This window comes from Phaseolus vulgaris, chromosome 6 (assembly GCF_000499845.2).
Source record: "Phaseolus vulgaris cultivar G19833 chromosome 6, P. vulgaris v2.0, whole genome shotgun sequence".
Classification (NCBI taxonomy): Eukaryota; Viridiplantae; Streptophyta; class Magnoliopsida; order Fabales; family Fabaceae; genus Phaseolus; species Phaseolus vulgaris.
The window spans coordinates 30,380,450-30,405,297 of record NC_023754.2 but is presented as its reverse complement, the minus strand read 5'-3'; the positions used below and the strand labels follow the sequence as shown (position 1 = coordinate 30,405,297).

Genomic DNA, 24,848 nt, shown 5'->3' with positions numbered 1-24,848 from the left:
ATTTTTGTTTTAAATGTAGAGCTAAATCCTTGATTTGTTGATAGCTACTTGTAATTAAATTTGTAAGACTAATAGTAACATTAACTAACATAATATTTTATATAAAAAGAAAAGATGTTGATATACAGTAAAAAATACATTATAATAAACTAATTATTTTCTTTTTTAATTAAAAACATTATTATATTAATATAAGTGTTTATTAAATATATGTTGTTTATCTATAGATAGATATAGATGGTGTTAAAGAAACTTTTCTCTAAAGAGACACATATTTGAACCTGCTTAAAAGTGTTTTCTGTATTTATTTTTTCCTGATAAAAAAAAACTACAAAAAATGACATTAACAAATTGACTGAGTTAGAAAACGATGAGAAGTTTTCCATGGAAGAATCTATATCTATTCCTAACTACAACTTTGATCATAGATTACATATTTATTAAGCATTATTAGAATTTTGGTCTTCAGTTCCTTCCTTTTCCCTCACTGTGTTCATGTGAATTATGGTCTAAGTCTCCATCTTCGTGGTGACACCTCACTATTTTTTCACCATTCTCATGCATTTTCTTTTGGTTGCTTTTATCTTCCACTTCACACCTCACCACTACTTCCACCTTATTAGACTCATCCTCATGGGGGTTCTCTGCTGCCACCAATTGATTCTTCTTCTTCATCTCTTCACTTTTACCCCATAAAACCAGGTACAAGCCCAACACAATCAGCACTGCTCCAATAATGCTGAAACAAATTTATTAAAGAAACACTCAGCATCATCCATATATATGCATGATTGGAAGTGTGAAAATAAGAGTAGCAGAAAAAGGTATACATAGACATACCATCCAAGATGCAGCGTCTCCTTCAACATGGTAGAACTAGCCAAGGCCACCAACACAAGCATCAGAGGATTAAAAACAGAGGCAAACAATGGCCCTCTCATGCGGATGCACCATGAAATCATAACCACCATAATCCCAGAAACCACAATACCCTACAACGCCACTCAGTTAACAGCATTTTCTATTAGTCATCAAAACTATAACCAATAATCACATTTCTTCAACTATTTTCATATTACTCATTTACATAATTGTAAGACATCCTCCATGGAATAAAGATAACAACATTTCATAATAATAATATATATAGGTAGATACAAATTTTAACCCTACAAATCGATTTTATAAGATTGATGTATACTCAAAGTTCACTTTTTAACATACCACGAAACCAAAAGTCCGGATTAACTGACCACATTAGCGACCTAACAGCCTATCGGTAAAAACCAATATTCACATCATATTACAGGTTAGGAGCGAGAATCCCAATTAAGAACATAAAACAATATTAACGTCCATTGGACCTGATTCAACAATTCTAATAGAATAAGACTCACTAGAACAGTATAAATAGGTAAGAACTCTCACAGAAAAATGTAATGTTACTCTAAATACTAAATTAGATCGTTCACATTGAACTCATCTAACTTAACGTTGAAATATCTTTACAGGTACATCAAAGAAAATAAATCAGATCGAAGAGAAGACAATAGAAGATATTGGGAGGGAATATTTGACTTCATGTAACTTCTAAGAACACAAATGCTTCTTTTATCTTTATTTTGATAGAAAAATAGGAAGGAAGAATAAGCAATATATAAAGTTATGAAAGGATTAGTAAGAAGATGGCATACCGAATAAGCTGCAGTCCAAAGCCTAATATTCCAACCCAACCTCCACTGAGTCCAGTCCCTCTCAAGGCAAAGTGCAATGACGATGGAGACCAGTGCCCCCCACATTGACATCAACGCCGTACTAGAGTAAGGACAAGGGTATCTTTCAATCATCTTCGCCTGAATTATGAGCCACAACGCATAACTCACGCCACTAGCCAGAGCGGACAAAGAACCCAAAACAGTCTTGGCACCACTAGCCTGCGCCGGTGGGCGCGCACCGTTCTGGTGCAAAAGGTTAAAGTGAAACGTCCCTATTTTGATTTCTTTGCCTTTAACGAAAGTCAGCACCATTGCTCCACCAATTCCAATTAATGTACCCGCTATTTTCGCTTTTCCAGCTGCTGTTCTCAAATTTAACCTTTCCAAACTATATAAACCATTAAATATTTAAATTAAATTATTTTTTATATAAAAAATAATAAATAAATATGAATCACTTTAAAAAATAATTTAATTATTAAAAAAAAAATCACTTCAGCTTTGTAACACAACTTTAACCTCCTACCATCTATGTCAAACACTCCAAACACTCAAAAAATACTAATGAAACTATCCAACATCCTAATGAAAAAAATGCACGCGAAAACAATATACACAATCACGAATCAACTGCAGAAAAATAAACAACACAAGATTTAAGGTGGTTTGGTGCCAACTGCAACCTACATCCACACGGGCAACTATTAATTTACATTATATCCTGTTGCACACCAATTACAACAATGATATGAGATAATAAAGGAACACGATTAAGCCCACTCACTAAAACAAGGTGTCTACTCAGCCCAACCCAATCAGTACCCAACAAAGACATCATTCAACCAGTCTCATACAAACCAAATGATCAAAACACAAGTTAGAATTTGGAAATTCTTGAAAATTGAATTAATTTAAAAGTGAATTTAGAGAATTGGAAAAAGAATATGAGGGGTATAGTACACTTACCCAAAGCAAAGGGCCAAGATAAAGGTTATGCCTGGTACAAGATTAGCCATTGCCGATGTAAAGGTTGCAGATGTTAAAGAGAGAGCTTGCAAGTAGAAATTTTGAGCTAATGATCCCCTGCGAAATAAATCAAGAGAGAACACTTTGTTAACAAAAATAAACAAAATTATTCAATCACTAAATTTTAAATTTATCCTCATGTCAAATTCTTAGTAAAAAAATCCATCCTTTGTCTTTTATATTTTTCACTGCAATCTATATTTTATTTTATAATAAAATAACCAAGAAAAAACCGTCTTTTTTTCATGAAAGATAAGGTGTGACTTCTGAGAAAGTCAAACAAAAAGAAGAGTCTTAGCAATAATTCGTTTTTTAACTTAATTTAAGAGGGATATAAATTTATTTGCATGTATTAAGAAGATTATGAGTTTATAACTTAGTTTATAACTTGCAAAAAAATAGTTTATAGATAACTTCTTTTAGTTAGCTTGGCTGGCTTATATATTGTGTATAAGTTTTTAGTGTATGTCTTTTTTACATTTTTTTATACTTAATTTCGAGGAATGATGAGTATGATTTTGAGTATTCTTATTCTTATCTCTACGAAGTAAAATGCATCTTTGTTACTATAACTAAAACTTAAAGAAATGTTTGTTACTTAAACCCTAAACTATTTTATATATTAATAAAAGAATATTTTAAAAAAACAAAAATTACAAAGTAAAAAAATTGAATATTATCAAAGATTCATTAAAAAAAAAACATATTTTAAATTGTTTAAAGAGTTTTCTCAATTGAATACTTAAAATTAGAAGTCAAATTTTCTCATGTGAACAAAATAAACGATAAATAAAAATATTGAATTAAACAAAAATAATTTATGTGTATCTAAAAGTTATTTAATTTAATGAAATTAATGTTTTGTATTTTCTGAAATACAATACATCTTTTAAACTAGATAAAAGAAAAAAAAAATGTGTGTGATAAATGACAAAGTAACGTACGAAATGAGAGAATGTCGTCTATATTAAAATAGTCAAAAACACTTGAAAGAGAAGGTGAAATATTGTATGAAAAAAAAAAATCTTCAAATGAAATAAACTTAAGAACTAGAAAGAAAGTAAATAAAGTTTTTTAATGAAAAATAAATATTTTAGTAATTTGAGATGAGGATAAATTCGAGGATAGAGATAAGTATAGAGTGTGTGTATACTCATCCTTACTATCAATTTAAATCAACATACTCATACTTATACTCTCTTAATACATCTTAACACAGAAATTAAGAACTCATACTTATACTCTCTTAATACATCTTAACACAGAAATTAAGAACTCATACTTATACTCTCTTAATACATCTCTCTTAATACATCTTAACACAGAAATTAAGAACTCATACTTACACTCTCTTAATACATCTTAACACAGAAATTAAGAACTGATATAAGAATGAATTCACATTAATATTTATGAAAATGAATGTATTTTTGTCATTTAGTACATTTAGTACTTTGTGTAGAGTTAATATAGAAATTAATTATCTTTTGTCTTTAAAATTATTTTATATTTTATGATTTTTTTTATTGTAGTAGTTATTTTCATGATTTTTTTTAGTTGTTATATACTAGCTACTGTTATATACTAAGTTATGTTATATACTATGTTGGTATATAAAATGAATGGTATTTATTTATTTATTTTTATTTTTCTTAATGAATCATACATTATGAAATTAATTTTTAGAAATAAAAAATAATTAATTGTTATAATGATTAAATTAGAAACTGTTGTTAAATAATTTTTAAATTAATATTTAATTAAAAATCAGATTTTTTTTACCAAATTTAAAATTTTAGAATTTAAATAATTGGTAGTTAAAACTTGATAACTAATTAAATATCAATTTAGAAACTATTTAACAATAATATAAACTAGAAACTAACTTAGAAACTAAATTTTTGTTACTCCAAAATAGTATTTAATTTAGTCACTATAACAACTAATTATAACAACTAATTATAACAACTAATTATAACAACTAATTATAACAACTAATTATAACAACTAATTATTTTTATTTTTAAAAATTAGTTTTCTAAAAATTAGTTTGTATTACATCATTTTCTATAGGTTATATATGAAATGTATGATATTTATTTATTTTATATTTTATTTTTCTTAATGGAATCAGTATTTATTAGTAATAAATGAGCAGAGTTAAAGGAGTTATACATTTATAATGTATAATAAATAGAGTACTGATACTGTTTATGGAAAGTTTGTGAATACTTGCCCTACTAATAAAAGTTGTATTAATATTATTTGTCTAAAGAAAAGAAGAGCATAAGAATAGATAGCTAAGGAACACGAAAATCGCATGAGAACAGTTAAAAGACAACAGATACCCAAATAAGCCGCAAAAAAATGACTGAAACAGTATTCTCCAACTCATCTTTGTCCTCTTCTTCCTGCCAATCATCAACAAACAAAAACAAAACATGTCACTCTCTTTGCTGTTTCTCTTCATTCACTTTTGTTTTTTCACCCACAAAAATCAAAATCAACCACTTCAACAGAACATAACATGAACATAACAATAAGTGACAGAAAGTTATATATGAATAGATTAAAAGAATATGAAACAAAACGAGGAAGGCACCTTTCAAGAATGAGAGCAAGTGGAGCCATGAAAATGGTGGCAAACAGAAAACGGTAGGCAACAACAATCCTCAAGTTCATGCCGTCGTTAACGGCGAGCTTGTAGAAGATATTGACACCGGCATATCCTACTTGCACCACCAGCATTACCAGGGTTGGTTTCAACGCCTGCACCACATTGCAGACATTCTTCATGGTTGTAATTTGTTTATGTTACGCTACCACCACCACTGTTATGTGTTATGGTAGCGTAAAAATGATAATTAAAGCGTAAGTGTTAGAGAGAAGAGTGTGAGAGAGAAGAAGAGTGGAGAAATGAAATTGTGAAGCAGTGGAAGAAGAAGGGAGAGAGAGGTGTTTATTGGGACGCAGATTCCAAAGTCGAAAGAGGCCACGTCACCTTATGAGTTTCTATTATGACACGTCACAAACTCATCTTCTTAACTCAATTTCCAGTGTCTTCCCATTACTATCGGTGAAGAACTTGTCTTCTTCTTCTTTTAACACATCAAATAACTTTCATTTTTTATATAACAAAGTTACAATCTATCTACTCTCTTCTAACTTTTTTTACACTATTTTTAACAATATTTTATTAACATATTTATAACCAAACTTAGATCACAAAACGGATCTTCGTTTCGTTCTGATCTATCACTTTCTGGGTTCATTAGTCATTTTTAATTTTTTTTTCAATTTTTTAGTTGTAATAATTAATATCGTTTTAAAAAAACAAAAAAAACAATAAAATTAAATAAAATTTTAATATTCTAATAAAAAAATTAATACATAATAAAATAAAATAAATATCAACAAGACTTTTATGAATTAAAAAATATTTAAAAATATTAATGTAAATAAAATTTAATATAAAACATTAACCACGTCAATTTTATTTCAAAAACATAAAATTCTTCTTTAAAATATTTTTATTTCAAAAATATATTTTTTTTAAAAAATACAAAAAAAACGAATAGAAATAACATTATTGATTATAAAAAAAAATAAGTAAGAAATACAATTTATTTATTTTATATAAAATTAGAAATATGAATAAAATATTAGTAACCTAATAATTATATATAATCAGATATATAAGATATACTTGACTATTTAATAAAGATATAATTAATTATACTATAAATATTTTATTAATGTTTATTATATAATATTAAAATATAATTAATTATACTTCTTTTAGGACATCTCTTTATATATGAAAAGTTTAATGCGTGAATTTTTGTTTCTTATTTTTCATATTTATCTTTATTTTTTTATTTTTTTATTCATTGTCAAATAAGGAGGCCTTAAATGGACTGTAATTATATTAATTTATCAGGTTTTTTAGTTTAACTTGTCCTTTTCTAATAGTATGTGTTTGACTTAATTTCTACCTCTAACGTATAAAAATTGGTCAAATCAAATAAATCAAGCACTAACAAGCATGACTTTAGTGAAGAATGCATGTAAAACATCACAAAAAGAAAACACAAAATATTTGTAATAAGACTAATTTGGTTTGTAATTAAATTCAAATGTTTGGTGGAAGTTTATTTTGATTCAAAACAATTATTTTGATACTAATATAATGTTTGTTGAAATTTCACACTATTTTTTTATAACATTATTAAATATAATTATAGCTATATGAAATATATTGTGGATGCCTAGTATAAAGAGTCCAATTAAATATAATTAATAAATTTATAAGAGTTCCCACTATAATATTTTAAGATTCGCCACTTTAATATAAAATATCTTAAAAATAATATATGAACTAAATAAATATATTAAATAATAAAAAATTGAAGAAAAAAATATTTTTAATTTAAAATAAATAAATTTTATAGATTTAAATCAAGACAATACAAGAAAATATTAAATATATCAACTATATTAAATATTATTTTATAAACTAAAAAAAATACTGATATATAAATTAGTTTTTATTATTTTTAATATTGATTTTTTTAATATTTTTTTATAGTAGTGAAAGTAGTGGTATGAAAGCTAATAAAAATGAATTGTGTAAGAAGCAAATAGCAATTTGAATGTTAAGCACATAGATTTGATTCACATGAATGAAGAAACAATAGAGGAGAAAGACTAAGACAAAAAGTGCAGAAGAGGGTGGAGTTAGTGGAGTTTGATAATTCCATTAATTGGTGAAGAATGAAATAGGTTTGAAAGATACTTTTGCAGTTTGAAAGATGTTGATGGAATCTTAGTCATCACTGTCACTAAAAGGCATTATAGCATGTTACAGAGACAAAACTAAATTTCGAAAGTTTGGTTTTCTGACTTATCTCATGCCCTGTCTTAGTTATGTGTTTAGACAGTGGACACTGTTGTTACCTTTTCCTCTTTAGAGAGTATTCATATATATGTAATAGTTGCAAGCTATAGATATTAAATGTCATTAATGCACCATAAAGTCTAAGTTTTATTTCCACATAGTATATATCTAAGGGTTTAAGCAAATATACTAGTTATTTAATGGTATTTAAAGATAAAAAAATGAATATAAAATATTAAATTTTGACTTTCTCTATATACTACTTAGTGTCAAATTAAATGATTATATTCATTGTATGCACAAAGCATCATTATTTTAATAGTTCATTCAAGCAATAAAACTCCTGAATCAAATCGTAAATTGAAATCTAAATAGAGATATTAAATCAATTCTTTCTGTTATAGAACTCTAAATTTTCAAACAAGGAATCATCACTCAACTAGGCACCGGACGAACGCACGCGGCCGACCGACCGAACGCATAATAAATGTAAGGATATTTATGTAACAAGATAAGGTGGTTAAGATACACATCTGAAGAATAAGGAATACGCATTTAAAGATATATTGATATTTATGTAACAAGATAAGGTGGGATACACCTCTGAAGAATAAGGAATACGCATTTAAAGATATATTGATATTTATGTAACAAGATAAGGTGGTTGAGATACACCTTCGAAGAATAAGGAATACGCATTTAAAGATATATTCCCCGGATATTCTGGAGCACGACTGGCAAAGACCTATCCATAACCACCCTGAGCCCAAAGGGGTAGAAAGCTTATTAGGTAATCCTATAAATACCGTGCTCAAGCCAGAGAAAGGTACGTTCTCACTCACTCACTAAACCACACTTAGAATCTCATACTCACTTGAGCGTCGGAGTGCCTTCGCAGGTACCCTTCCCCGCCCGACCGAAGGAGACACCAAGAAGGAGCGACCGACTGAAGGAGACACCCAGAAGGAACGACCGACCGAAGGAGAAGAAGATCGACACGTCAACAATTACACTATGTCAACCGACCGTGCCTGGGTCCCATCTCTCCACAACATGTACAATTGGCGCCCACCGTGGGGCCCGAGAGGCTCCTTCGCCCCTCAACTAGGGGGATCCACTCCCCTTAGACCTCGATTGGGGGGCTTGTTCCCGTATGCCAATACAGTCCCACATCGCTCAGAAATCGAGGCCAAGGGCAGTTTATATACTCCCTCCTCCCTTCACCCTTCGAGGCGCCTTTTAAGGACAAAACCGTGACGGAGCACCGATCTCCAAAGCGGACAATACCTCGAATGCGGTGATTGACCCTAGCGATGCTGCCCAACGACTTGAGGTTGGAACATTGGCGCCCACCGTGGGGCCGAGGCAAAGTTTCAATTTTTAAAGCTATAATGGTTGCAACAAGGAACAACAACGACGCCATGGCAGAACAGATGACCATGATTCAAACCCTCCAAACTCAGATGGAGGAACTGCGACAAAAGGGGATGGACGATCGTCGTCAACACGAAGAGGATAGACATCGCCAAGAGGAAGAAATTGCCTTATTGAGAGAGCAGAACGCGCGACTCCAGCGACAGGTCGATAATCCTGAACGAGAAGGACAATCCCATGCAGCCGACCGAACCGCCTCTCGCATACCTACGCTGGCCGAAACCAATCCTGCTTCCAGAGCTGAAACAATCGAAAGAAAGTCAAGTAAAAGGGCTCATCCTTTTACAGACGAAAATTATCGCTACTCCACTTCCTGACAAATGGAGGGGTCTCAGCATAAAACTCTATGACGGCTCGACCGACCAAGATGAGCATTTAAATGTTTATAAAACACAGATGACCTTGTACACCAAAGATAACAATGTGTGGTGTCAAGTTTTCCCAACGTCACTACAAGGAGAACCTCTTACTTGGTTTACAGAGCTGCCTCCGAACTCCATCGATGACTTTGACGTCCTAGCCGCAAAATTTTCTACCCAACATGCCACCAGCCGACCACATCATATGTCTTCCATGTCTCTCCTATTGGTGCAACAAGAGAAAGGTGAACCTCTTAGAACCTTTTTAGACAGGTTCAACAAAGCATGTATGAATATCCGAGGACTCAAACAGGACGTTGCATTACACCATTTGGTCTCGGCCATCCGGCCGGGTCGTTTTGCCGACAGTCTCATCAAGAAACCACCTCAAGACATGGAAGATCTCCGCACTCGAGCAACCAAATTCATGCAAATCGAAGAACACATCGACTATCACCAACGGTTCAAGGCTGTCGGATCCGGAGTCCTCAAAGATCAAATCCCGAGTAAGGAAAGAGAAATCGAAGCCGAACGGACGTCCGAACCACTCAGAGGCCCGATTGGAATAAAGGAGGCCGTATGCCCAGATTCAACAGTTACACCCCTTTAACTGTTCCGCGGGGACGAGCCCTAGATGAAGCACTACAAACGGACTTAATCCCGACACTGAAGCGATATCAAACGCCACCGAACGCAGATACCGCTAAGCATTGTCAATACCATCGAAACTTCGTCCACACAACCGAAGGATGTCAGGCGTTGAAGGACAAAATCGAAGAGCTCATCCAGGCTGGCCATTTGCGCTAATTCGTCAAGAGGACAAGGAATTCAAGATCCCCACCACGGAGTACCGACCGTCCATCCCGTGGTGCCGACCGGTCATACCATAACGATTACAAACGCCTAACTGACCATAGCCAAGCTTAGCGGAAACGTAGTGAAAGCCCCGTTCGGTGTACACGCGCCCGCAGCACAAGTCCCGACCGAAACGCCCGCCCACGCCAACGAGTTCGCGAAGTCATCAACATGATTGCTGGACCCGTTACCCTGGGCAAACCGAGCCACGAAGCAAATTATATAGCCGGAGGCTTTGCCGGTGGCGGGTGCTCAAATTCCGCCCGAAAGAAACATCTTCGGGACATCCAGTCCGCTCATGCCACTACGAGGAGGCGTCCACAGATACCTCCGATTACTTTCACTGACGACGACTTCACAGCCATAGATCCAACCCAGGACGACCCTATGGTAATCACCGTGGAAATTGACAAGTTCGCAATTGCCAAGACTTTGGTAGACCAAGGAAGCTCGGTCGACATATTATACTGGGAAATCTTCAAGAAAATGCGCATCCTAGAAGCAGACATTCAACCCTATAACGAACAAATCGTAGGGTTCTCAGGCGAACGGGTCGACACTAAGGGGTATATAGACTTATATACAACCTTTGGTGAAGAAGATGGTCTCCACAAAACAATAAACGTACGATATCTTTTGGTTAACGCCCAGACTTCCTACAACATCTTGCTCGGTCGTCCGTCCATCAACAGGTTAAAAGCCATTGTTTCCACCCCGCACTTAGCCATGAAATTCCCTTCGGCAAATAACGACATTGCAACAATCCATGTCGATCAAAAAACCGCTAGAGAATGTTATGTCGCAAGTTTGAAAAATGAGCCAACTCGACGGCTCTACACAACCAATCCGGACGACCGACTCTCGCAAAAAAGAGGACGATCCCCGACCCGACATTCCGGACGACGCATGTCCCGTCGACAAATGATAGCCCTTGTTGATCTCGACCCTCGTATGGACGATCCCCGTATGGAGGCAGGAGAAGACTTGCATCTGTTCCCCCTTCGTGATGATCGCCACGCTACACATATCGGCACTTCACTAAAGTCGGACGACCGAATGGCCATTGGCACGACACTTGTTAAAAATGCCGACCTGTTCGCATGGACGGCCGCTGACATGCCTGGCGTAGACCCACAGGTAATCACTCACCGATTATCACTGTATAAAGAAGCTAGGCCAATAGCCCAAAAGAAAAGACATCTAGGCGAAGAAGGACGCCAAGCCGCACGTGACGAAGCCGATAAATTGTTACAAGCTGGATTCATTCGGAAAGCCCGCTACACCACATGGCTAGCCAACGTGGTTATGGTAAAGAAAGCGAGGAAAATGGCGAATGTGCGTTGACTACACGGACCTCAATAAGGCATGCCCAAAAGACTCTTACCCTCTGCCTACCATTGATCGTCTTGTTGATGGGGCGGTCGGACATCACATCCTCAGCTTCCTTGATGCCTACTCAGGTTATAATCAAATCCAAATGCACCCGGCCGACCGAAAGAAGACAGCCTTCATGACTGATTCCGATAATTTATACTATGAAGTTATGCCCTTCGGACTCAAAAATGCCGGGGCCACTTATCAAAGACTAATGGACCATGTATTCCATGACATGATCGGCAGGAACGTTGAAGTCTATGTTGATGACATTGTTGTCAAATCCGACTCATGTAAACAACATGTCGCCGACCTAAAAGAAGTTTTCCAAGCTCTTCGTCAACACCGAATGCGACTCAATCCTGACAAATGCGCGTTCGGCGTCGAGGGAGGAAAGTTCTTAGGCTTTATGCTTACCCACCGTGGCATAGAAGCTAATCCAGAGAAATGTCAAGCCATTTCCGAAATGAGGAGCCCCAGTTCCATTAATGAAATTCAAAGACTCATTGGGCGGCTCACCGCTCTGTCCAGGTTTGTCCCTAAACTCGCAAAAAGGACAAGACCCATAGCCCGATTATTGAAAAAAGCATCTCACTTCGAATGGACGCCCGAATGTGAAGAAATCTTCCTCCAATTAAAAACATTTTTGTCCTCCCCACCGGTCATCCAGAAACCAGATGCCCGAGAGCCGATCATAGTCTACCTAGCTGTTTCAAACGAAGCTATTAGTTCAGTCATAGTCCAAGAAATTAATTCCGAAGAACGTCCAGTTTATTTCATCAGCCGCGCCCTCCACGACGCTGAGGTTCGGTACCAGATAATCGAAAAGGTAGCCATGGCTCTAATCATTACAGCCCGACGAATGCGCATGTATTTTCAAAACCATCGCATCATTGTTCAGACAAACTATCCTATCATGAAGATTCTGGCCAAACCAGACTTAGCCGGACGAATGATTAGCTGGGCAATAGAATTATCAGAATTCCATATACAGTACTAGCCAAGAGGAGCCATCAAGTTGCAAGCCCTTGCTGACTTCGCAGCCGAACTCACCCCATGTTTGGCTAAGGACGACCATCCATCTTGGATTTTGCACGTTGACGGCTCCTCCAATGAACGGTCGTGCGGCGCGGGAGTTGTGTTGGAAGGACCCGGCGAGATTGTTATTGAACAAGCTTTGAAATTTGAATTCAAGACTTCCAACAACCAAGCTGAGTACGAAGCCCTTATAGCCGGCTTACACTTAGCCCAAGAATTGGAAATCACTAGACTAATTTGTAAAAGCGATTCCAAACTCGTCATCAGACAGCTCAATGACGAGTACGAAGTACGGGAAAGCTTGTTGCAGCAGTACTACCACTTCGTCAAACAATTGATGGATACATTCTCAGCAATATCTTTGCAACACGTCCGCCGCGATCACAACACTCGCGCGGATGCCTTATCCCGGCTAGCAACCACAAAAAGAAAATGAGTACACCAGTCAGTAATCCATGTCACGCTGGCACGGCCGAGCATCGATCTACAATAATGTCTAATGATCGAATCAGAATCCACCTGGATCACCCCCATCAAAGAATATCTGCTTAATGGTACGTGTAGTCCCAGTTCTGAGAAAACCATGAAGCAGAAAACTGCCTGGTTCATCCTAATAGGTGACGATCTCTATCGTCGTGGATATACCAGACCACTCCTCAAATGTTTAACACCCGATCAGGCCTCTTATGTCATCCAGGAATTGCACGAAGGAATATGTGGTACTCATTCTGGTGCGCGAACAATGGCCGCTAAAGTACTCCGAGCCGGCTACTATTGGCCAACCGTCCAAGGTGATTGTACCAACTTCATCCGCAAATGCCTTAAATGTCAAGAATTCGGTACTCTGTCTCACCAAAAACCAGAGGAACTCCATTATATGCTCTCACCCTGGCCGTTCATTCAATGGGGTATGGACATTATTGGCCCTTTCGCCCCCGGCAAAGGCCAATGTAAATTCTTACTGGTCGGCATAGACTACTTCACCAAGTGGATTGAAGCTGAACCTCTAACCACAATCACCGCTCGCAACGTTCAAATTTTTGTATGGAAAAATATTGTTTGTCGTTTCGGCCTTCCTCAGATCATCATCACTGATAACGGCCGACAATTTACCGACCGCACCTTAGCCGAATTTTACGCGAAGCTCCACATCAAACATATTGCCAGCTCGGTTGAACATCCGCAAACAAACGGCCAAGTAGAAGCCGCCAACAAAGTCATTCTGAACGAGTTGAGGAAACGTCTTGGCCCAGCCAAAGGTAACTGGACCGAAGAACTCTTAGAAGTATTATGGGCATATCGCTGTACCCCCCAAACGACCACACAAGAAACGTCGTACAGCCTAACATATGGCACCGAAGCCATGATCCCCGTCGAAATTGGAGAACCTTCCCTCCGCCGACAAACCCTTGATCTTGACCTGAACGAGGAAAGTCTCTTTGTTGGCCTAGATCTTATCAACGAACTTTGGGACAAGTGTAAAATTCACGAAGAAGCATGCAAAATCAGGGCAGCCAGACGGTACAACTCCAAAGTTAAACCAAGACAGTTCCACAAAGGTGACTTAGTATGGCGAATGCGAGGTGACGCCCGAAAGGAAGGTGGCAAGTTTTCTAGCAATTGGGAAGGGCCATTCCGCATAGCAGACACAACAACTGGTGGAGCCTATTACATAGAACATTTATCTGGGAAGGACATACCAAGAACGTGGCATGTCACACATCTCAAATTTTATTACAGTTGAACTTAATCAAAGTGTACTCTTTCCTCGCTCGGTCGGCTTTTCCCTAAGGAAGGTTTACGACCGAGAAGGTTTTAACGAGGCACTATAAATTAAAATCCAAGTCTCCTATTCCTTTTATTACTCTTATTTATGCCTCGTTCGGCATCAGAATTATTACTATTTTAACGTAATCGGAATTATTTATGCCTCGTTCGGCATCAGAATTATTACTATTTTAACGTAATCGGAATTATTTATGCCTCGTTCGGCATCAGAATTATCATTACTTTAACGTAATCGAAATTATTTATGCCTCATTCGGCATCAGAATTATCATTACTTTAACGTAATCAGAATTATTTATGCCTCGTTCGGCATCAGAATTATCATTAACGTAATCAGAATTATTTATGCCTCGTTCGGCATCAGAATTATTACTACTTTAACGTAATCGGAATTATTTATGCCTTGTTCGGCATCAGAATCATTACTTTAACGTAATCAGAATTATTTATGCCTCGTTCGGCATCAGAATTATCATTACTTTAACGTAATCAGAATTATTTATGCCTCGTTCGGCATCGGAATTATCATTAACGTAATCGGAATTATTTATGCCTCGTTCGACATCAGAATCATTACTTTAACGTAATCAGAATTATTTATGCCTCATTCGGCATCAGAATCATTACTTTAACGTAATCAGAATTATTTATGCCTCGTTCGGCATCAGAATTATTACTACTTTAACGTAATCAGAATTATTTATGCCTCGTTCGGCATCAGAATCATTACTTTAACGTAATCAGAATTATTTATGCCTCGTTCGGCATCAGAATTATCATTACTTTAACGTAATCAGAATTATTTATGCCTCGTTCGGCATCAGAATTATCATTACTTTAACGTGATCGGAGCATAAAGCCGCCTGTTGAAGACCCAGCCGGAAGTACTCTTCACTTATGCGGAGCATAAAGTCTTGGCATTTTTTCACTTAAGCTTTGAGGGCCTCCTCCCGGTCGGCCCCATCCTTCAATTGTACCTCAAACCCTCTTTTTTGCTCTTCACACGCCCTTACGGCTGCCCGCTCCTCCTCCAGTTGGCCTTTTAGCTTCTCGACCATCCCGGCCGATGCCTTTGAAGCTTGGTTTGCTTCCGTCACTTCCTTCTTCAAGTTCCTCGATCACCGTTCGGCTCGCCACGAGCACCCGACTTTGCAGTTCTGAAGTCTCCACCATCAACTTCGTTGTAGGGATGGTGGAGAGTAGGTGGGAAGCAATCTCCAAACCGGCCGTCAATAAATGCGAACGCTATTTATAACATTCCTCTTCTTCCCTCAACCGTCAGATGCACATTCATCCTACGACCTCAGCCAGTCGGAAGTCGAACCGTCACTCGATCTCCACCGTTGGATCGATCTCTGTCCCATCCGACCAAAAGAGCTCGTCCCGTCATTCCGTTACATTTAATGCCTGACACATCGAAATGCACAACAATCATTACGACTCTTCGGCTTTTATTCCCCTCGAGCCTAAGGGGCAAGTGTACCGATAGGCACCGGACGAACGCACGCGGCCGACCGACCGAACGCATAATAAATGTAAGGATATTTATGTAACAAGATAAGGTGGTTAAGATACACTTATGAAGAATAAGGAATACGCATTTAAAGATATATTGATATTTATGTAACAAGATAAGGTGGTTAAGATACACCTCCGAAGAATAAGGAATACGCATTTAAAGATATATTGATATTTATGTAACAAGATAAGGTGGTTAAGATACACCTTCGAAGAATAAGGAATACGCATTTAAAGATATATTCCCCGGGTATTCTGGAGCACGACTGGCAAAGACCTATCCATAACCACCCTGAGCCCAAAGGGGTAGAAAGCCCATTAGGTAATCCTATAAATACCGTGCTCAAGCCAGAGAAAGGTACGTTTTCACTCACTCACTAAACCACACTTAGAATCTCATACTCACTTGAGCGTCGGAGTGCCTTCGCATGTACCCTCCCCCGCCCGACCGAAGGAGACACCAAGAAGGAGCGACCGACTGAAGGAGACACCCAGAAGGAACGACCGACCGAAGGAGAAGAAGATCGACACGTCAACAATTACACTACGTCAACCGACCGTGCTTGGGTCCCATCTCTCCACAACAGGTACACAACCGATGAAAAATTTATAATTATTAAGTTTATTGTGGAAGATCCCAACTGTTTGAAAAAACAGGATCTCATTCTTCTGTTGAACCGTCTAGTGAATATTATAGTCTTTTGATATTGTCAACTTCTTTTATATGTCCTGAAAATAAGATAGGTTGAACTTTCTGTCTTTCCATAATCTATAGGGATTTGTTTTTTATTGATGGTAAATAGTAAATTTTGTTAATTGCTTCTACCAAAAAAATGTGTAGGTGTGGATAGCGATAAGTTTCAAGAATGACATTGAGTTTCACTAGCATTTGGGTATATTTTTTTTTTGTTAATAACCTCTATGGCCCCTTTCTATAATACCAATAGAAGATGGAACATTATAAGATGTATTAGATATGGTCCTTTTCTAGAAATACCACTAGAAGATGGAACATTAGACGGTGCAGTGTACGCATAAATTTTGTTATGAGATTTGTCTTTATATCTCATCATGTTTTAGCACGTGGTTTACTTTAATTTCTTCTAGAAGATCATCAAGTGATCTCCCACTTGTGAAAATTTGGGATAGAATATTCTTTAGAGAAGTATTTTGAGATGGTAGATTATCTATATATGGTATTGCTACGCTTCTTTCCAACACTTTCTTTATAAAGAAGGGTTTACTTTTTTTATGGAAAACTTTTTTTTACACCAGAAATAGTAATTACCATACCCTTTACACCTCTTTATAATAATATAGTAATATTTTTAATTATAAACTAAAATAAAAATATAAAAATATTTTTAATCTTAATTTTCGGAAACCATTCTTTCTGACCTTTGCACAATCATCAGTGTTATTCACCTAAATAAGAAAAACAGTGTGATCTCTCGGGAAATTTTTTATACACATGTGTAGTAGTTGGAAAAAAAATCTAGTTTTCCACCTTGTGGATTCTAGTAACACATTACATCATTTTATATTCAAAACTTAATGAGGCTCTTATTAAAGGAAAAAAAAAACTTTTAACCCGTTTCTTTTTTTTTTTTTAACTTTTTCGAATAAACAAAAGGTTGTACGAAACAATGTTGTGATATCCACTTAACTTTCAAGAGCCCAATAACAAATATGTTTACACATTAAAGACATGGCGAGATTCAAAGACAATATTCATGCATCATCATGATGCATAAAGCTCTTTCATTTGCTCAATGTTATCACTTCCAAGGAATATTGGTGATCGGTCGTGTAATTAATTCTCTTCAATTAGCCAATCCATTGAAAATAAGTAATTTATACATACATAAGCTTCAAAAGCTCCTAGAATGTATTATAGTTGCTTAAACATTTTATTGCTAAGTAAAGGAATTCAAAGAAGAGATCCATCAGATGTGACATCAAATCCCACCCATATGATCCACATGCTAAGTTTAAGAAGCAAACCATTTCTTAGTTCTCTAGTTTTTTACTATGATATATAGTCACGAATTATTTTCATACATCCAATACTGACATTACACATTACATCATTTTTTCAAAACAAATCGAATACAAACTCACTGCAACCAAAACAAGGGGCAAAAATAACAACAACCCTTATCCACCAACCCAACAGTCCACAAAAACTAACAACCATCGAAATAGAGATACCTATCACCCTAAACCGGGTCATGCCAATTAAATCGATTTTAAACGATAAAAGAGCAAGACACCAGTCAAAAAAGGAGAAGCATAAGGTATTTTAGAAGTTACCCATGACCAAGCCTTCAATTGAGCCAAAGTGAAGATTTCATATATGACATCAAATCTCACCCATATGATACACATGTTAACCAAATCGCCTTTAGTTCCCGTCACCAAAGGCACCCCATCGTTTTTGAACTTGGCCCTTTCAACTTTCTCCAACCCCGCACTTAGATTCTACCACCTCCTTCCACAGACAACCTTTGGAAAAACCCAACCTCCAAATCCATTTCCCCAACAAAACAATGTAAGCTTTTCATTTATTTCACGTTATTATATATACATATATATTCTTTATGGAGAAAGTAAGTAAACATCCATTGATTTTGCATTTCCAGTCCCTTTATAAATATCATAAGTACTATATTTCCCACTCAGTCTAATTAGGTTAAGGATGATCCTCGCCCTGTCTGACTAATCCCATTTCGACGAGAACCAAAGAAAAATGAAAGTGATTAGAAATAAGCAAATCTCAAGAGCAGATGCTACTAGACGAAAATATACATCAAATTTGAAAAGAATGTAAAGAAGTACACTTGTCATCAGGATTGAGTACCATTAAGGTTTGGTTGATGGATCGTGCTTGAACACCATCATGATACTAAGGTAGGTCCACCTTTTGTTCCTCGTGAACCTCAATTCCTGTTCAAATATATGCCACAGGCGCATACAAATATATTTCATTTAATTTAAACAAATGTTGTATAAACGATTAATCACCTCAACTCACAATAAAAACATTCTTACTGCAAACAAGAACCAATTAGGCATATATAATTAATATCAACAGAAACTGACTCAAAAACCCCCTTGGGAGAAAATATCCTTAAACTTGTCGTCCTCCTAAACCGAGGTACCTAATTCTTGGCCACAACATGAAAAACGAATAAAAGGAATATCAAACCAAGCAGAACCTAGAGAGTTCCAATACCATCCGCCAATTGCATAAAAAGTCTGGCTTCAAGAACCTAACGGAGAGACATATTACATACTCAACTTACAAATCCATCCATTCATTAAACTAGATATATCTATTAAAAACCTAAAAGCATGAAATATCAAATAATTCAACCAAACTTGACTGAAATATGACACAGGACCAGGAGCATGCAGAACTTGATAACCATTCAGCTCAACTTGACCCAACTTAGAAGCACTTCCGATGAACGATAGCTGGTCCTGATTCATCATATTCTCCCTTAGAGATCCACATCTGCATATAATAGAAAAAAGTAAAAACCCAATGACTTACATAAAATAATCAGTTTTATTGGTAATAATTACACAAGGGGAGGGGTTAGGGGTGCTGTTGAGTAGAGAAAAGCATCAGTACAAACCTGTTGGAAGGTGCTAAGTGATGCTAAGATAGAACCACCAATCCAGACACTATACTTTCTCTCAGGAGGGGCAACCACCTTGATTTTCATGCTGCTTGGTGCAAGAGCACTAATTTCCTTGCTCATACGATCAGCAATTCCAGGAAACATGGTAGACCCTCCACTAAGCACAATGTTCCCATACAGATCCTTCCTAATATCGACATCACATTTCATGATGGAGTTGTACGTCGTTTCATGAATTCCTGTAGCTTCCATACCAATTAGAGAAGGCTGGAACAGTACTTCTGGGCAACGGAATCTCTCAGAACCTATTGTAATGACCTGTCCATCAGGCAATTCATAGCTCTTCTCCACAGCAGAACTACTCTTGGTAGTCTCCATTTCTTGTTCAAAATCAAGGGCCACATATGCCAATTTCTCCTTCACATCACGGACAATTTCCTTTTCAGCAGAGGTGCTGAAGGAGTATCCTCTCTCGGTAAGAATTTTCACCAAGTACTCCGTTAAATCACGACCAGCAAGGTCTAACCGAAGAATTGCATGAGGAAGAGCATACCCTTCATATATAGGCACCGTGTGACTCACACCATCACCAGAATCAAGCACAATACCTGATTAATACAAACATAGTAACACAAACGGATAAGGAAATAATGCGGGTCACAAGTAATTAATGTAGAAATGCAGAAATATCCCACCCACCCTTGTACATGTGGAATAGTGCTGCTGTATATAATTTAACTAAACTAAAACTATGAACAAAATCAATTGACGAGAACATCAAGCGGCTTCCCAAAGTTTCCAACTTATGTGCCACACATAACCTTGGATAGTGTCTCATTCTCAAATCAGAACTTACCGACTTACAGCAATTATGATAAGTTGATTGCATCCAATTGAAGTCCCATGATAACAGCATAGTAAATAGTAAATCAAAGATCAATCACAGCAACAAACCTGTAGTACGTCCACTGGCATAGAGAGACAAGACAGCCTGAATTGCAACATACATGGCAGGCACATTAAAAGTCTCAAACATAATTTGGGTCATCTTCTCTCTGTTGGCTTTGGGATTAAGTGGTGCCTCAGTAAGAAGTACAGGGTGTTCTTCAGGGGCAACACGAAGCTCATTGTAAAATGTGTGATGCCAAATCTTCTCCATATCATCCCAGTTGCTGACTATGCCATGCTCTATAGGATACTTCAAGGTGAGTATACCCCTTTTTGATTGGGCTTCATCACCCACGTAAGCATCCTTCTGACCCATCCCAACCATTACACCAGTGTGGCGCGGTCGCCCAATAATACTGGGGAACACAGCCCTAGGAGCATCATCACCTGCAAAACCAGCCTGCAAAAACATTGGAGAAAATATAAATAATTAGTGTTATAGCAAGGAATACTGTGCAAGCACAAAGCAAACTATTTTTAAAATAGCAGAAGAAACACTAATCAATTGGCAGTACAAAACATATTCTGACCTTGACCATTCCAGTTCCATTATCAACAACAAGAGGTTGAATGTCCTCCGCATCAGCCATCTTTTAAAACCTGTACCAAAGATCGGGAAAGATATTGTTTAGGGGGGAAATGGTAAAAACAAACAAAAGAATATGCAACAAACAAAAGTTTGAGCTACTAGAGAGGGCTTTTCATTATCGCTCAATTATGTAAAAATACATCAACCACTAGTCAAAATGGTTTCAATTTTTGTTCAAACCAGAAAGGAAACAAGTAATCCCAAGCATATGCAGAGAAAATCATCAATAGACACGAAAGATCAGGAGCAACACACACAAAATATATCTTTCAGAAAACATTTATATGTATATAATTATTAAAAATTATTTACAATGCCATTTATTACTAAGAAGGTTTTCTAAAATTACTTCAAATATTCTTTAATTATTTATTCCTCAATTATTAGTGAATGTAAATCATTGAAAGAATATGAAAAATAATAACTAGCTTATAAAGTTTTAATCATTAAAAAAAAGTAATATTTAGTTATTTCCTTTTATATTATTAATTGACAACTTTTTAACTCTAGCTTCCATATGCATGGATAGGGCATGTTTAACAAAGGCATCCCCTGCACTGTAGCATTCTCTACAAACATGTTTCCAGGAAGAAGAATCCACTAGAGATGCCAATTTCAGGACGGATTGAACTAAAGGAAGGATCGGGTGAAGGGAAGAGCACCTTTGGTGAGAAGGTGAATAGCTACCTGGAAATCAGATTCCAAATGCAGCAAGCAACTTGAAACCACAATCTCTATTGCAAGGTAAAAATACCCAAAGTTCAGCATGGGCAATGGAAGGGATCCAATAGCGATAGAGAAACCAGCCAGATACTCCCCGAGATGGTTTTTAATACAACCCTTCAAGAACCTCTCTGACCAACAGATGAAAAATACACCATCACTATTAATCTTAACCCAGCCCGGTTGAAAACAAGGAATGAGGATCATCATCAGTAAGATGGTTCCGAAGGACAGGATAAAAACTATGCATAGGTTCAATGTCTTAAAAACTGCAGGACTTTTAACAAAATAACTGAATTGATTTCCCACTTCGCATCAGATTATTTTACCAATTAAAATCTATAGTTCCACGAAAATGGACAGTACATTTTTCCTGAGCATGGTTGTTCAAAAGGAGATCTGAAGCAAGCCACTTGTGCGTAGAAGGCAGGAAAAAGACAGTATCCCGGCGATCTAATAATATCATCAATAAATAGTGCCTTCGTATGAGGGCATTCCCTAAAGGTATGGATAATGGACTGCCTGCTAGCTTTGCAAACAGGACATAGGTCCGAATTTCTTGTACCTCTTCTGGTCAGGAGTTAATTGGTAGGGATTATATCATTACATTACATATTTACCTGAGAAGGCAACAAACTCTTTCAGGGCCAAGCCAGGACAAATAGGTGAAAATTGGATAAGTGTGGTTCTGAACAAGATCACACTCTTATATGCACTTTCCATTTTGAAAAACCATTTTTTCCCCTCTTATGGTTGATTTATTGACAGTTTCTAAACATTACCCCCGTTTAATTAAGTAATTGTTTTTTTCTAATATAAGACTCTATTTTTCATTTTCAACCCATTTTTTCTATAACTTTAATATATTCAGTATGGTATAAAGGGACTTAAATCACCTATCTCCATCCTGTGTTTTCTTCCCTTTTCCTTCAATAATATTTTATTGTTAGGTCAATAAATATATCACATGAACATTAAATGAAATTAACAGTTTTATTGACGAGGTGACAAAAAACTATAAAAGGGACAAATAAGACACATAAAATGAAGGCCAGCTGATTTTAGTTTTAACCCCTTATTTAAGAAAAGTTATACAATATGGCTCAAATTAGAGGATTCTTATTGTGAGCTTTTGTGCACATTTTTTCTAGAACATTTTTTTCTTTAATTTAGAAAATATTATTTCCTCAAATTCATTCAAAAATCATTTTTTGCTGCATAGATTTTCCAATTTTTTTTTATTGAAGAGTAAACAAGGGAACAAAATCATAAGATCAGAAAAACTTAATAGCATTATTATTAAAGTAGAAACGTATAATTAAAAAAATCAATATTTAAACAATGTTATTATATGCTTACAATCAATTATAAGAGATAATATTATCATCAAAATATATTGAATTCTTATACTATAATTTTAATTATTTTGGCATCCAAAATTTGATCTCAAGCTCGGCACTGCACACCTGAACATTTCCACTAGACGCGATAAAAACAAAACACGGATATATAATTAACAAGCTAAGCAAAATATAATCTTCCAATATGATGAACGATTAATCGCATATAAACAACCCGATGCATCAGAAAACTTCTCACAGCAAAATTAAGCAAAAACTGATGCATCAGAAAACATCTCACGGCAAAATTAAGCAAAAACTGAAGCGAGTAAGCATCTCACACACAACAAGATGAAGCAAGGAAGTAGATCCAGATCAGAAACAGAAAACGAAACCGCACAAAATTTCGATCCAGGAAATACATCAGATGTGATGTTTGGATCCAGTAACAAAAAAGAGCATGTAAACACAAAAAAATTACTTGAAAACACGCGGAAATTGTGATCGGAACGCACCTTTTTGAGAAGGAAGCGTGGTTTGCAGGGAAATTGGTTCGGTGGTGGTGTAGCACCAACAGAAGCAGTAACAACAGCAGCAGGGTCAGAGTCTCGCGAACGAGCGCAGAGAGAGAAGAAGTTTTATATTCAATGAAAACAGGTAAATGAGGTAAATGACTGTGAAATGAAACTCAAATGAAATCAACTTTCAACTTGGACCATGCCGGGTGCGTTTGGTTTCGGGATAAACCTGTCCCGAATAAAGGGGAAGTAAACAAAAAAATGCTCAAATGCTGAAATATTGTGGAAAATGTTAGAAAAAAATTGGACTCACTATCTTTCTATCATCAAATCAAAAACACAGTTATGAACTACAAAAATCTCTTTTTTTTAAATAATTTACAATTGTTATTGTTCAAAACTTATTAGAATATGGAAATTTCCTTTTTCTTTAAATATATGGTACGCATTTATTGATTTAAATTAGACTTTTCATATTTTAATATATTTAAAATTAAGTACATATTTTTTATTAATTTGGAAATATTTAGTTTCATATTATATATAATTTCATTAAAATATTAAAATATATATATATGTCTTATCTGTTTTTTTATTAAATTTTTAGCATTATCTTTTATGCAATAAAATAGTTAAAATAAAATAATTAAAATTAATTAAGATACTTGTAAAGTTGATTCTTTTCATGAAATGTATTTGCATTACTCATAATTTTAATTTAATAAATCGTAACATTTATTTTGAAATGTATCTTAATCACCCTTATTCATAAATTTTTATTTATATATTATTGCATTAATTAATATAATTAATTATTGATTATAATAACTTCTAAATTCTCTTCTTAAATGTAAATTCATCTACTGTGAATTCACATTAACACTAGAAATATATTTAATAAATAGGTAATTTAATCTATGATACAAAAATATGAACACTTAAAATGAATTACATATTCAAGATTTAAACTATGATTTTTCAATCATATAAAACATTAAATACAGAAATTAAATCATTAAAAAAAATTGTGAATATATATATATATATATATAATTAAAACTAATACATGATAATTAGAT

General features: G+C 35.6%; 3 protein-coding genes across 3 annotated transcripts; 1 reads left to right on the top strand and 2 right to left on the bottom strand.

Moving 5' to 3' along the window:
* Positions 1 to 277: 277 nt before the first annotated feature.
* LOC137833371 (WAT1-related protein At1g68170-like) lies at positions 278 to 5,672 on the bottom strand. Its single transcript, XM_068641721.1, has 6 exons — positions 5,344 to 5,672; positions 5,090 to 5,152; positions 2,682 to 2,798; positions 1,695 to 2,103; positions 841 to 992; positions 278 to 739 (listed from the first exon to the last, which is right to left on the bottom strand). The coding sequence occupies exons 1-6, from the start codon at positions 5,535 to 5,537 to the stop codon at positions 466 to 468; spliced, it is 1,209 nt and encodes a 402-aa protein (XP_068497822.1). The 5' UTR covers positions 5,538 to 5,672; the 3' UTR covers positions 278 to 465.
* Positions 5,673 to 9,468: 3,796 nt separating this feature from the next.
* Positions 9,469 to 10,041, top strand: LOC137833588 (uncharacterized). The gene has a single exon (XM_068641929.1). The coding sequence runs from the start codon at positions 9,469 to 9,471 to the stop codon at positions 10,039 to 10,041; it is 573 nt and encodes a 190-aa protein (XP_068498030.1).
* Positions 10,042 to 19,048: 9,007 nt separating this feature from the next.
* Positions 19,049 to 24,083, bottom strand: LOC137832826 (actin-101-like). The gene is made up of 5 exons (XM_068641181.1): positions 23,767 to 24,083; positions 21,130 to 21,199; positions 20,606 to 20,999; positions 19,646 to 20,259; positions 19,049 to 19,521 (listed from the first exon to the last, which is right to left on the bottom strand). The coding sequence occupies exons 2-5, from the start codon at positions 21,187 to 21,189 to the stop codon at positions 19,456 to 19,458; spliced, it is 1,134 nt and encodes a 377-aa protein (XP_068497282.1). The 5' UTR covers positions 21,190 to 21,199; positions 23,767 to 24,083; the 3' UTR covers positions 19,049 to 19,455.
* Between the last annotated feature and the right edge of the window lie 765 nt (positions 24,084 to 24,848).